This window comes from Abramis brama, assembly GCF_963993115.1.
Source record: "Abramis brama genome assembly, chromosome: 2".
Classification (NCBI taxonomy): Eukaryota; Metazoa; Chordata; class Actinopteri; order Cypriniformes; family Leuciscidae; genus Abramis; species Abramis brama.
In genome coordinates, this window is record NC_139964.1 from 68,717,272 (window position 1) to 68,731,490 (window position 14,219).

Sequence of the window (14,219 nt, forward strand, 5' to 3'; positions counted from 1 at the left end):
TTTATACAAACACACGCGCTGACCTCTGACCTCACGTCTCTGACCTCACGTCTCTGACCTCACGTCTCTGACCTCACGTCTCTGACCTCACGTCTCTGACCTCACGTCTCTGACCTCTGACCTCACATCTCTGTCCTCACATCTCTGTCCTCACGTCTCTGACCTCACGTCTCTGACCTCTGACCTCACGTCTCTGACCTCTGACCTCACGTCTCTGACCTCACGTCTCTGACCTCTGACCTCACATCTCTGTCCTCACATCTCTGACCTCACGTCTCTGACCTCACGTCTCTGACCTCTGACCTCACGTCTCTGAGCCTCTGTTACATAGTTACGCTTGTCAATCATCTTATCACAGTTAACATCCTCCTAATTTCGTTTAATTTAAGTCGTAGGTATTTCATGCGGACACTCTCCTCATTATTTTTGCATAGTGATGCATTTAAAAGTTAATGGCCAAACAAATCCTTATAAAAGTTTACATTTGTTGCAGATCAAATATTTCACACGGATAAGATTAAATGAATATTTTTTTAATCAGGCTAAACGTTTATTTTTAGTCATTCAAACCCCTTTATCTCTCTACACATCTGTCATGTTTGTAGTTTTTTAAACACTGTTATTTCGTGTTTGTAGTCCTCCAAGCACAATGGGTTCTGGTTAGTATTAGCCGTTGTGCGCAGGGATCCACACTCCAGCACGTGTCTCAGTTCAGAGGCTGCATCCTTCCAAGGCTGATCGCTCACCGCGGCGCGACGAAGACTGTCCCAATTCAAAGGCACCTCCAAATGCAGCCTTCGCTTCCCGTGAAATGAGAGATACAACTGATGGATCCTTCAGCCTACCCCAGAATTCATTGCACACCAGTGACGATAGAATTGCCGAATTACACATTTAAATGTAAGTATTGGGTTTCAACTTACTCAAATATCTAATGATACAAATGTTAAAAATAAAATAAATGTTGACATATTTTACTAAGATGCGATTATATTCTTTATTATATACAGAATTGGACTATGGTGAACATATTTAGACAGTTTGTGAACCCTGTTTTGTTTTTAGGCAGTTTAATAGAACTTTTAAAAAAGTCCAGTACAAACGTTACTGTTACTCATCAACAGCTGTCACGGTTGCTAGGCGACAAGAACTGTTGTCTAGACTGTTCACGGCCTTGGAAGGATGCAGCCTTTGAATTGGGACACAGCAATTGAAAACTGACTGGAAATAGTTGACCATCCGGGGACTTCTGACACACTCTTGTCAACATACTATGCTTTGGGACACACTTATTTTAATCTCGCGCAGTGTTCAGGATGGGTCGTGTTCACATTAGGACGCAGGGTCTGATTCCTCTGACACTGAGTGCAGCCATTGTGGGTTGTGAAGATACATGCTAGTACCATTAGTCACATAAAGGCACGTGGGTTTGTTGCCACTGTCGCCACTTTGTTCCAAGATTTTTGGTTTCTGAGATTTTCAGTTTCAGTGGGGATGATTAGTCATGAGTTTATCAGGCGTTTTTAAAGAATTTGAGTTCACGCTCCTCCTTCTATTTAAGTAGGTTTTATGGATCATTTAAAAAAAAGGTTAATAGTTTCAGCGTCATGCAAAAGTTTATTATTAGTTTACACGTTTTGTACAGTCATCCCTGTTCATTTTGTAAACATAAGCCAAATAACTTAACCCTTTAACTGCCCCACCAAGAAAAAGACTTTTGAAAAAAAAATTCTTTGCATTTCTTATCTCCTTGTGTCGATAGTTACCACAATCAATGCATTTTTTTCAACACATCCCATAATTAAAAAAATATCGCCCTCTACCAAATGGTTGATATGGCACTTAAAGGTCAAACAAAAAAGTACTGGAATTCATTCACATAACTGTGAAAATCAGAAAATATGAACAATAATACTAATTTATTTAATTTATTTAAAACATAATTAAAATTAAAAAAAAAAATTATATTGAATCTTCTTTATTTATTGAAGTATGCCATTCAATATATCAGGTTTTCATTTTAACACAGGAAATTATATGTTTTCTTGTTTTTTAACAATAAACAAAAATCAATAACTCAAATAACTAAAAGTAACAAAACCAAAAAGACATTACATTATTTCTGCATTCAAAAACAAACAAAAAATAATAATAATAATAATTGCAAAAGATATAATATAATAGCATTTTTAGGCTTTTATGTTTCAAGAAACACAGCGTCAAGTGTGGTAGAGCAACAGGATTTATTTTTTCTTTGCCCATCGAGGTGGTCTAAAAAAATTACATTCTCAAACAATTTTATTAATGTTATTAAACCAGCATTTGTCATTTAAGAAGTAATTGCCTCTGATAATTATGATTTCCACACATTAATTCTATGAATTCATTATATTTACTTACTAATATCCAAAAGTGGCAAAAAATACATACTTAAGAAATAATCTCAGTATATTCATGAAGAAATAACAATAGCTGTGTCACATTCATAGCTATGAATGATCAGAAGTTTATATTTCTCAGGAAATGACTGCAGAAATGGATGATCTGAAAACATTAGCTTAGCTTTTCTACTTTTACCATAAACTGCCAAATCAACCGTTTGGTTGAGCATGTTTTTGAAAAATGATTAAAAACATACTAAAGTTTTTTCATGGCACCAAGTATCATAATTTTGTAAAGTTAAGGCTCTTACAGTGTAATATGGTAAAAAAAATAAAAAAAAAATGCTTTGCAAAATTTCACCAAAAACAGTTCACATGGCAGGAGTGATTTTTTTGTTTCTGAAATCCATGAAGACATGTTGTGACAAGTGCTGTTGACTGACACCATCTAGTGGATTTTTTTGGCACAACAAGTTAGGTACTCCTCTCAATAAAATATAGTGTCTCAAAATGTGCTCAACCATTTGGTCGAGCAGGCAGACAAACACACATAAGCATGAGTGTGTTGCTTTAATACATAGCCTAACAAGTAAAATTTGGACTAAACTAAATTGCATGGACAAAAGTGTAAAAATTACATGTGGTACAACTACTGTAAATGAGAAAAATACTTCACATCCTTTTAGCGAATAGAAAAAGCAAACAATTTGATGTTCACAAAAAGATTTTCTTTACAAATATGCATACTGGCAAAATAATGTAATTAAAAATAAAAAACTTTTGAAATGTTTTGGTTGAAAAGTGTGCTTGTCCTGGTTTTGATATAATATACACACTACTGTTAAAATGTTTGGTATTTGTAAGATGATTTATGTTTATGTTCACCAAAACTGCATTAAATAAATATAAAAAAAAATAATAAAAAAACAGTAATACTGCGAAATATTTTACAGACTTTTTTCTATTTTAATATTTCATTTTTCCTGTGATGGCAGAGTTCCAGTCTTCAGTGTCGCATAATCCTTCAGAAATCATTCTAATATGATGATTTGCTGCTTAATGAAGAGTAAAATTAAGTATTAATAATCTTTCTGATCAGTTTCATCATCTCAGCATCCCGGATAGCTTAGAAGAACTAGATATTGCGACAGAAACTTTTAACTCTCTCTTTTCCAGCACTTTAGACACAGTTGCTCCGTTGCGCTTAAAGAAGATTAAAGAAAATAGTCCAATGCCGTGGTACAACGAGCACACTCGGCCCTTAAGAGAGCAGCCAGAAAAATGGAGCGCAACTGGAAGAAAACAAAACTAGAGGTATTTCGCATTTCATGGAAAGAGAGCTCGATTGCTTACAGAGAGGCCTTAAAAGCTGCTAGATCTGCTTATTTTACAACCCTATTAGAAGAAAATAAACATAATCCTAGGTATTTATTTGAAATAGTGGCTAAACTAACGAAAAATAAATCCTCAACCCCAGACGTCTCCAAGCAGCACAGCAGTAATGACTTTATGAACTTCTTTACTAACAAGATTGATAATATCAACTGACAGAGTGTGTCTGCTTCCCGGACAATGTTAGGAAGACTGTTCTAGAGTTTTGGTGCTAAATAGGAGAAGGATCTGCCGCCAGCAGTCGATTTAGATATTCTAGGTATTATTAACTGGAGTTTTGAGATCGCAATAGACTTGAAGGACTATAATGCGTTAAGAGCTCGCTCAAGCACTGCGGAGCTAAACCATTTAGTGCTTTGTAAGTAATCAGCAATATTTTAAAATTGATGCAATGTTTAATAAGGCAGTGCAGTGTTGACAGAACCGGGCTAATATGGTCACACTTCCTGGTTCTGGTAAGAACTCGAGCTGCTGCGTTTTGGACCAGCTGTAGTTTGTTTATTAAGCATGCAGGGCAACCACCCAGTAGAGCATTACAGTAATCTAGCCTTGAGGTCATGAACGCATGAACTAACTGTTCCACATTTGTCAATGAGAGCATATGACGTATATGCTATATATATTTTTAAGATGGAAGAATGCAGTTTTACAGATACTAGACACGTGACTTTCAAATTAAAGATTGGTATCAAAGAGCACACCCAGGTTCCTAACCGACGACGAATATTTAAGAATTCAAGTCAAAAGTGCCTCTAATTGAAGCCCAATTAAAACATACGTTTATAAAACTTTATGACTTGTAAAAAAAATGTTGAGTGAGTGTTTGTTGTGCATCACAATAGATCATATATTTGTGATCAGAAATGATCATCATTGTGTATCATCCAGGCATAAAGTGCAACACATGGTCAAAAAAAGGACAGATGACAGAGAATAATGCAAAATGTTTATTATGCCACTGATACGGTTGTGGATGTTATTTTCAGTCATTGGCAGAGTGATAACAGTTTTAAAGCTTCATAAGGAAGAACAGTCACCAGTTTGCCCGTGATTGCCACCAGAGGGCACTCCACCCCGGATCATTGTTATTCTTGCAAAGACTATATTTCCCATAACTCACTGTCCGTTTGTATTAATTTGCATTATATTTGTTAGTTTTTTTTTTTTTGTATTAATTAATTAATTAATTAATTACTATATTAACTTTTAAATATTTTTTTATTGGAAACATTAATAAAACTTTTTTTTTTACATTTTTACAACCGGACAGCAGACAGTTCACAGCCAGAGAACATGGAGAATGTTGAATAGTCTGGCTCATGAACAGGGTAAGTTAAGACATCACATGGATCATCACACCAGTATATGTTACAAATATATATTATGTCCACAGATACATTTAACTCATTATTATTTACGTAAGCTCCGCCCACTGAAACCCACAATCAGAAACCGATTACCCCGGAGCGCCTGCATCAGTTCTGGTGGGTTTATTCGCTAACGTGAGTCGGGAGTAGTTTTGCAGAATAATAGTGATTAAAGTGATCATTTTTAGTCATTAAATCAAAAATGGCCGAAGAAGGTGAAAACTGGAATGACTATTCGCAAAATGACTCGATGTTGATGAATGTCTTCAGAAACTTGAGTAAGTCTTTGACATTCCCTTTTTTTCTGTTTGACATTTAGACTTTTACCAACAGTGTGTGATAGAATGATAAGTCATGCAAAAAAAGAAAACAAAACAAACAACAAAATTCTATTGCTCTTTTTTATTATTCTAAGCAAAATTACCCTTTAAAACGAAAGTGAAACTGACCAGCAGTACCGCCGCTCCCTAAATGCATATACTGTATATCAGTGGTGTGCGCTGGTGTTTTAAAATGAGGAGGCGTATATATATAAATACTGTATATAAATTCAGTGCATTATATCTCCTCCCTCCAGCAGTACATGATTTAGATAAACTATTTACAAGTCTATTTAAATTCAGAAAACTGAATATTATTTCTTTTGAAATCAAGGTATAAAAAAAACACAAACCCGAAATTCAGATGATCATAATTCTGAAGGAAGAGTATCAACTGGAAGAAATGTTGGTGAGTGAAGTTTTAACTCATTATCAATAAACTAACAATGCTCTAGCAAGGTATATTGTGTTATATTATTTAGTGACTGCCATAACTGAAACAGCATGTTTAATTTTAACATGTGTCATACATGTTTTGACATGTCCTACTTGGCAGCTAAAAAAACTAAACAGATTTAGATTTGTGCATAAATCACACAAAAAAGGGGAATGCCTGTGCTTCAGTGTCATCATGCATGAAAGTAATCAAACTTTGAAATGAATTTCTGTTTCAGCAGTGAGATTGCCTTGTGGTCATCAAAGGCCGGCACATTATATCATCGCATGCTTCAAGTATTATATTAAACAGGTAGTTCACCACTTTGTGCTCATACTTCCTGACAATTATTGATTCCTGTGCTGCCTTTGCATATTTAACCAATTCTCATATTTTAGGGACAGACTGAGTTCACCTGTCCTGAAGTGGGCAAGCAGAGAACCTGTGGAGCGAAGCTGTCTTACCAGTGCATCTGTCGACTGATCGTTCTGACGAGCCAACAGAGGGATTTCCTAGAGGAGAACCTCGGCCTTCTCACTGCTGAAAGGCTGTGCACATTCAAAGCTGTAAGCTATTTTTCCACAACTGAGCTTAATAACCAGAAATTCCTTATTCCTTACTGTAATCTGTCACACAATTATCCAAATCCCTGTTTGACCATTTCTGAAGTGTCCAGGGTGCAAGTCCTTTGTGGAAAGAGGAGATGAGAAAAACCTGTGTGTGCGCTGCACTATCTGCACAGCCAACAAGAAACAGTCGTACACTTTCTGCTGGAGCTGCCGGAGCGAGTGGAAGGGGCCTGTGCACTCCTGCAGCGATGACCGGGGACTGGAAGTGGTAGATACACTGCATTTCTGAACTTTTGGTTGATTTATTAAACCAAAAGGGATTCTGTTTAATTTTGTGTCTTACAAAAGTATTTAAATTCTGTTACTTCTGAACAGATAACTGGAGATTCTCTTGTGCCATGCAAACCTGAATTTAAACAGGAGAAGCTTCTAAATCTGAGAGATGATGTAAGTATTTTCAAAGACATTAAAAAGGCCTAAAAAAGAATCTGAGATTGACCTCTGCTTTGATACAAGATGTGGACTCACTTTGCATCATTTAATTTCTGTATGTGTAAAAACCCCTTACAAAATCACCCAGCCATATTGCCCTGTAGCCCAAGACTGGTCTCCCACTGAAGCTCAGCAGGGCTGAGTCTGGTCAGTGTCTGGATGGGAGACTCCTGGGGAAACCAGGTTGCTGCTGGAAGTGAGGCCAGTAGGGGGCGCTCACCCTGGGGTCTGTGTGGGTCCTAACGCCCCAGTGTAGTGACGGGGACACTATACTGTCAAAGAGCACCGTCCTTCGGATGAGACGTTAAACCGAGGTCCTGACTCTCTGAGGTCATTAAAAATCCCAGGATGTCCTTCGGAAAAATTTGCCAGTGGCCCCTGTCCATCATGGCCTCCTAATCATCCTCATATATATGCACTGATAGGCTTCTCCTCCTATAGCTGGTGTGTGGTGGGCGTTCTGGCGCAGTATGGCTGCCGTCGCATCATCAGCTGGAGCTGCACACTGGTGGTGGTTGAGGAGATTCCCCCTTTCATGTAAAGTGCTTTGAGTACACAGAAAAGCGCTATATAAATGTAAAAAAAAAAAAGTTTTTTGAAGTGTGCCATAAGTACTCTTTTTAAACTAAAAATAAGAAAGTATATTTTCATGACATATATGTGATCACTGTTATACAGTAGGAGGCGTTTACAAACCCTCTCCTGTGGCATCATGGGATAGTAAAGTGTCAAATATATGCACACTTCAGAATCTCACCTGGAAGAAGCAGGTCATCTGGGGCCTATTGCCTGCTCTTTTATGAGTGCTGTGTATTCGGACATACTACTTTTGTCACCTACTGTTTTTCACCTAGTCTACTATATAATAACCGATTTCGGGTGCAGCCTTTGCTTAACCAACTTTACTTAAGTATACTTCATAAAATGAACATGAAGTATACTTATTTTTTCTAAGGGATGTCATAAAAAACTCATATCAGTTGTCCTGAATTTGTTTTGAATCCCTCTTCCTCTTCTGTCTCAAGATTTACCCAATGAAGGGCAAGTCCATTAACAGAAAACGTCAAGCGCTCCTAATTAACAACGTTGAGTTTGAATATGGAGATGATCGTGTTGGGGCAGACAAGGATGAGCTGAGTATGGAGAGACTGCTGACGGCTCTTGGTTACAGTGTGGTGACACTAAGAGACCTCACGGCACAGGTACCTATGTTAGATGTGCATGTATACGTGTGCAATATGAACAGCTGAAGAGAATCATGCAGTGTGTTGTTGACGGTCTGATGTCCAGGGTATGAGAGTTGCCATGCGAGACTTCGCCCAGCGAAAGGAGCACAGCCAATCAGACAGCTGCTTTGTGGTGTTCATGTCACATGGAGACGCCTCTGGAATCTGTGGAGTTTCCAGCATAGTGAATTCTGATGGGGTAGAGGACATGTTCTCCATAGATGAAATTTATAATTACTTGAACACTCCAAACTGTGCTGGACTGCGGGACAAACCCAAAATCATCCTTGTCCAGTCGTGTCGGGGTGGTAAGTTCCAGATTAACAGGAAGTGACACGTTCTAAAGTGATGCATGTTCTCCATACACTGTTTGAACAGTGCCAAACTATTTATTGCCCTTTAATTCAGTCAATTCAGCCCTCAACAATCCAGATGTATTTTGGCTTAGAACCTTGGCAAAACCATCAAGCCAATAACAATAAAACATTAACAATATCATTAACATAGCAATAAAACATTCTTACCTCATTAACATAGCAATAAGCACTACCTCCCAATGTGTCACAGCACGTGCATGACCTCTGAGTGCACCTTTTAAACTCTACTTTGACAGCTCTCAGCTCAGTGCCCCTGCAGTGTGATGATGCAACTATAAACAGATGCTGCCCTGTCTCATGTCACAGGTAATGTTGGATGTGTGGATGTCCCGGACGGTGTGCCAAAAAAAGAGCACATTGAGAAGGACTTCTGCTGCCTGAGGTCCTCTACTCCAGGTAACACACATTTAGAAAATATTATAACATTCCACTAAATAATATATATTATATGGTCAACAAAGAACAACATACAGTGGGGAGAACAAGTATGTGATACACTTCCGATTTTGCAGGTTTTCCCACTTACAAAGCATGTAGAAGTCTGTCATTTTTATCATAGGTACTCTTCAACTGTGAGTGACGGAATCTAAAACAAAAATCCAGAAAATCACATTGTATGATTTTTAAGTAATTAATTTGCATGTTATTGCATGACATAAGTATTTGATACATCAGAAAAGCAGAACTTAATATTTGGTACAGAAACCTTTGTTTGCAATTACAGAGATCACACATTTCCTGTAGTTCTTGACCAGGTGTGCACACACTGCTGTAGGGATTCTGGCCCACTCCTCCACACAGACCTTCTCCAGATCCTTCAGGTTTCGGGGCTGTCGATGGGCAATACGGACTTTCAGCTCCTCCAAAGATCTTCTATTGGGTTCAGGTCTGGAGACTGGCTAGGCCACTCCAGGACCTTGAGATGCTTCTTACGGAGCCACACCTTAGTTGCGCTGGCTGTGCGTTTCAGGTCGTTGTCATGCTGGAAGACCCAGCCACGACCCATCTTCAATGCTCTTACTGAGGGAAGGAGGTTGTTGGACAAGATCTGGCGATACATGCCCCCATCATCCTCCCCTCAATACGGTGCAGTCGTCCTGTCCCCTTTGCAGAAAAGCATCCCCAAAGAATGATGTTTCCACCTCCATCAGACCACATGACCTTCTCCCATTCCTCCTCTGGATCATCCAGATGGCCATTGGCAAACTTCAGACGGGCCTGGACATGCGCTGGCTTGAGCAGGGGGACCTTGCGTGCGCTGCAGGATTTTAATCCATGACGGCGTAGTGTGTTACTAATGGTTTTCTTTGAGACTGTGGTCCAGCTCTCTTCAGGTTATTGACCAGGTCCTGCCGTGTAGTTCTGGGCTGATCCCTCACCCTCCTCATGATCATTGATGCCCCACGAGGTGAGATCTTGCATGGGGCCCCAGACCGAGGGAGACTGACCGTCATCTTGAACTTCTTCCATTTTCTAATAATTGCGCCAACAGTTGTTGCCTTCTCTCCAAACTGCTTGCCTATTGTCCTGTAGCCCATCCCAGCCTTGTGCAGGTCTACAGTTTTATCCCTGATGTCCTTACACAGCTCTCTGGTCTTGACCATTGTGGAGAGGTTGGAGTCTGTTTGATTGAGTGTGTGGACAGGTGTCTTTTATACAGGTAACGAGTTCAAACAGGTGCAGTTAATACAGGTAATGAGTGGAGAACAGGAGGGCTTCTTAAAGAAAAACTAACAGGTCTGTGAGAGCCGGAATTCTTACTGGTTGGTAGGTGATTATGACATGCAATAAAATGCAAATTAATTATTTAAAAATCATACAATGTGATTTTCTGGATTTTTGTTTCAGATTCCGTCACTCACAGTTGAAGAGTACCTATGATAAAAATTACAGACTTCTACATGCTTTGTAAGTGTGAAAACCTGCAAAATCGGCAGTGTATCAAATACTTGTTCTCCCCACTGTAACCTTAATGAAGTAACCTTCATGCATTGCTATCACTTAGTTTTTAACACACTGAATTGTATTAGTTTTCTATTTTACTCGCATCTCAGCTGTCATGCAGTAACGTGTATTCTTTATTCAGATACTGTGTCCTACAGGAATCCTGAGAGGGGCTCAGTTTTCATCCAGGCTATAGTGGAAATATTTAATCGGCATGCTTATGAGGATGACATTGAGGAGCTTTTCAGAAAGGCAATGTTACTAAGAACTACTTTGATTTGTTGTTTAGTGTTGTCTTAGTATTTCACTGCATGTCACTAACTATAATTCAGATCTTAAGTCCAATACAAGGAAAAGACTATAATAAAGGAATAACACATTTTTTAGTTGATTATGTTTGTATGTGTAGTTAGCTTTAATTTTGTCTTATATTTATTTAAACAGGTCCTTAAGAAGTTTAAGGATAATCATCCATGTCAAATGCCATGCAAAGACAGAACAACGTTGTCTAAAAAGTTCTACCTCTTCCCTGGGCTGTGAAATGGAAGGACTTGAAATCTGCCCTTTATAAGAAATGTGATCACACTAATGTCTTCTTTTTAAGCTTTGTATATACACATATTAAAAATATAAAAAGGTGATAATACAATTTTTTTTAACAAAAATTTTTAAATTGTACTTTTGACTAAAATGTCGTTTGATATATCAGTAAATCTAATAACATGGTTCCTCTGTGAGTTCAAACAGGAAAAATGTGAATCTTTATTATATCTTAAAAATATAGGGATAACACAGAAGTGATATGATTAAATAAATGCCTACAGTATCTTCCAATTATTAAACATTTTCTTATTAGAAAACATGTTTTTGCTGGTGTATGTAAAAAATGAACAAATAAAGAGTAGAAAATACTACATGCAAGAAGAGTTTTTATTTTGAAGCCACTAAATGCACAATTATAAAGGCGTTTGCACAGGTGAGTCACCTTCGGTTGATTACCAATTAGACTACGTGACAACTACAGCAGGGATCTCACAATCAACACTTTGCAGTTTTAGAAATTTCAATCAAATATCACACAACAGACATTATATAATACTTAACAGATCAGGCGTAGCTGTATAATCCAATATGAATATATATGAAAGATATGAATCAAAGTTTAATATTTGTTTACCATCTGAATGCACATTACCTAAAAGTTTTACCAATTTATCACACAAAGTTGTTTCTCTTTTCTTCATGAGACTTTAATTCTTTATCAAGCTTTAACTCTAATTATTATCAGGTTGACTTCAAGTCAATTCTGAAGTACATTCTGAATCTTATGTAGATTTCTATCTGTTCTTTTGATGATTTGATGACGTTTTTCTTTTACTGGCTTCTTTCTCATGTGAGGCCTCAGTTTTCTCATGTTTCCTTTTTCGTGGTTCTCCTGGTTCAGCAGTTTTCGTTTTGGGCTCTTCTTTCATGTCCTCCACCAATGGGTCTGATGAAGCTATAAAAGCACGAAGATCAGAAACGGCTGCCTCACTAAATCTGTTAATTCTGTTAGGCTGACCATGCTCAACAACAAGTTTCTCATGACATCAAATGTTTTTATCTGTACCTGAGGAAATTCACCTCATATTACATATAAAACATGGATTAAAATAACTCCTAACAGGATTATTTTTTAAGTTTAGTTATATATTTCCCTCACATTAATACAAATTTTAATAATCTAAAGACCCTTCTGTGGAATGGAGAGATTCACGGATGTTAAAGGCTCTTCATGGAACCATCATTATTGTTAAATAACCTTTATTTTTAATATAGATTATGTTCCTGAAAATAGACTTATATTCTGGTGATTCTGTGGTGAAATATGAGCTGCAGTTTAATGAGATTCACTGAGTTTGATGTTGTGTGTCTTTATCGCGGCTCTTTTAATAACATGATGCATTTACTCTTTTAAAACTGAGAATTTAATGTAATTCATTTTGTTGTTGTTACTTTGTGTGTCTGTAATTTTGTCATCAGCTTGTTAATAAATGATTTTTTTCACTGCACTTGTCAGTAAATGCTCAGTTTTGAAGCTTGATTCGACTCAGAAGAAGAACAGATCACACAGAGAAACAGTCTGAGAAACACATTTAATGAAATCTACAGCAACAAGACAAACTCATCAACAGCAAACACAGAAACTCTAGAGTTCATGAGAACGACCCGAGAAACAGCGGAGGAACAGCAGAAGTGTGTGTGTAAGAGTCTGCGTGAGTGTGTGTGTGTGTGAGAGAGAGTGTGTGTGTGAGAGAGAGTGTGTGTGTGTAAGAGTCTGCGTGAGTGTGTGTGTGTGTGAGTGAGTGTGTGTGTGTGTGAGAGAGAGAGTCTGCGTGAGTGTGTGTGTGTGTGAGAGAGAGTGTGTGTGTGTGCGTGTTTGAGAGAGTGTGTGTGAGAGAGAGAGTCTGCGTGAGTGTGTGTGTGTGAGAGAGAGAGTGTGTGTTTGAGAGAGTGTGTGTGAGAGAGTCTGAGTGCGTGTGTAAGAGTCTGAGTAAGTGTGTGTGAGTCTGAGTGAGTGAGTGAGTGAGTGAGTGTGTGTGTGTGTGTGTGTGTGTGTGTGTGTGTAGCCCTTCTGGATGATATAAAACACATTCTTCAGAGAAACACACATCGTCTGAATCACAATGAGAACGACAGGGAACTGAGTTTCATCTCATGCAGTGAGAAAATTATTAATATTCCATCATTAAATCAATAACCGGTTACTGGATCATCAAGACGAGCATGTGACTAATTTCCAATGAATTATACATAAAAAAAATGAAGGGAAAGTAAAAGAGAAAGTGGATAATCTTTGGTTTTCATCCTCAAGAGGACGTTTGCTTTGGGAACCACAAAATAAACTTTTTTTTACATATTTATATTTATATCTATATAATCCTGGAATATATTGTGGGTGTTTGAGTGAAGATGATGAAGATGATGAAGATGATGAGAAGAAACGGAGGGAATCTTTGGTTTTCATTCCTGCAGAAACAATAACGACGCTAAAGATGAAACTAAAGACACTGGAATATTTCATATATTAAACTTCACAAAAGGAAATGAGTGATATTAATAGATCAATGTCGCCGCCTTGCGTTTCAGCAGTTTCATGTTCAGAGATAACCGTAACGCTGCTGAACGCCTCAGAGCGGCTCAAGATATGAAGTTTCCAGCAGAGAAGAAGAGCGAGACGCCGGCGATGAAGCAGAAGATGAAGATAAACACACAGATGAAGGAAACACGAGTGTAAAGGACTGTACACAGTAGTATTCTCTGACTGAAGATCAGTGCTGGAGGTATTTATACAAACACACGCGCTGACCTCTGACCTCACGCCTCTGACCTCACGTCTCTGACCTCACGTCTCTGACCTCTGGTCCCTGACCTCTGGTCCCTGACCTCTGACCTCACGTCTCTGACCTCACGTCTCTGACCTCACGTCTCTGACCTCACGTCTCTGACCTCTGGTCCCTGACCTCTGACCTCACGCCTCTGACCTCTGGTCCCTGACCTCACACCTCACGTCTCTGTGACTAACTTTGGTTGCAGCTTCTTTTGTGATTCTGTTTGCATCCGTTCAATTCTCCAACGACTCAAACTCTATGAAGCGTGTGTGTGTGTGTGTGTGTGTGTGTGTGTGTGTTGAACTGATGACAGAAACAAACAAATCACTGCAACATCACATCAC

General features: G+C 38.3%; 1 protein-coding gene and 1 long non-coding RNA gene across 3 annotated transcripts; one reads left to right on the forward strand and one right to left on the reverse strand.

Annotated features, from left to right (window-relative positions):
• Window positions 1-288: 288 nt before the first annotated feature.
• On the reverse strand, window positions 289-14,157 carry LOC311077201. The gene is made up of 3 exons (XR_014604802.1): window positions 14,029-14,157; window positions 13,931-13,993; window positions 289-310 (listed from the first exon to the last, which is right to left on the reverse strand). It is a non-coding gene; the product is annotated as an uncharacterized lncRNA (long non-coding RNA).
• Window positions 5,203-11,416, forward strand: LOC311077100 (caspase a-like). Of its 2 annotated transcripts, none has more exons than XM_084105639.1 (11): window positions 5,203-5,418; window positions 5,795-5,869; window positions 6,135-6,208; window positions 6,295-6,462; window positions 6,566-6,733; window positions 6,841-6,912; window positions 7,983-8,159; window positions 8,248-8,491; window positions 8,867-8,956; window positions 10,647-10,756; window positions 10,949-11,416. In XM_084105639.1, the coding sequence occupies exons 1-11, from the start codon at window positions 5,343-5,345 to the stop codon at window positions 11,042-11,044; spliced, it is 1,350 nt and encodes a 449-aa protein (XP_083961765.1). In that variant the 5' UTR covers window positions 5,203-5,342; the 3' UTR covers window positions 11,045-11,416. The 2 variants fall into 2 exon arrangements, with proteins under 2 accessions (XP_083961765.1, XP_083961766.1); XM_084105640.1 differs by lacking the exon at window positions 10,949-11,416 and adding an exon at window positions 10,409-10,468 and having other exon boundaries at window positions 10,647-10,745.
• Window positions 14,158-14,219: the final 62 nt, after the last annotated feature.

Bases quoted from the DNA above. Each gene is read 5' to 3' on its own strand.
- LOC311077100 (XM_084105639.1), top strand. From the start codon at position 5,343: ATGGCCGAAGAAGGTGAAAACTGGAATGACTATTCGCAAAATGACTCG. The intron at 6,209-6,294 runs GTAGTTCACCAC...CTCATATTTTAG, and splicing joins TCAAGTATTATATTAAACAG to GGACAGACTGAGTTCACCTG. The intron at 8,160-8,247 runs GTACCTATGTTA...TCTGATGTCCAG, and splicing joins TAAGAGACCTCACGGCACAG to GGTATGAGAGTTGCCATGCG.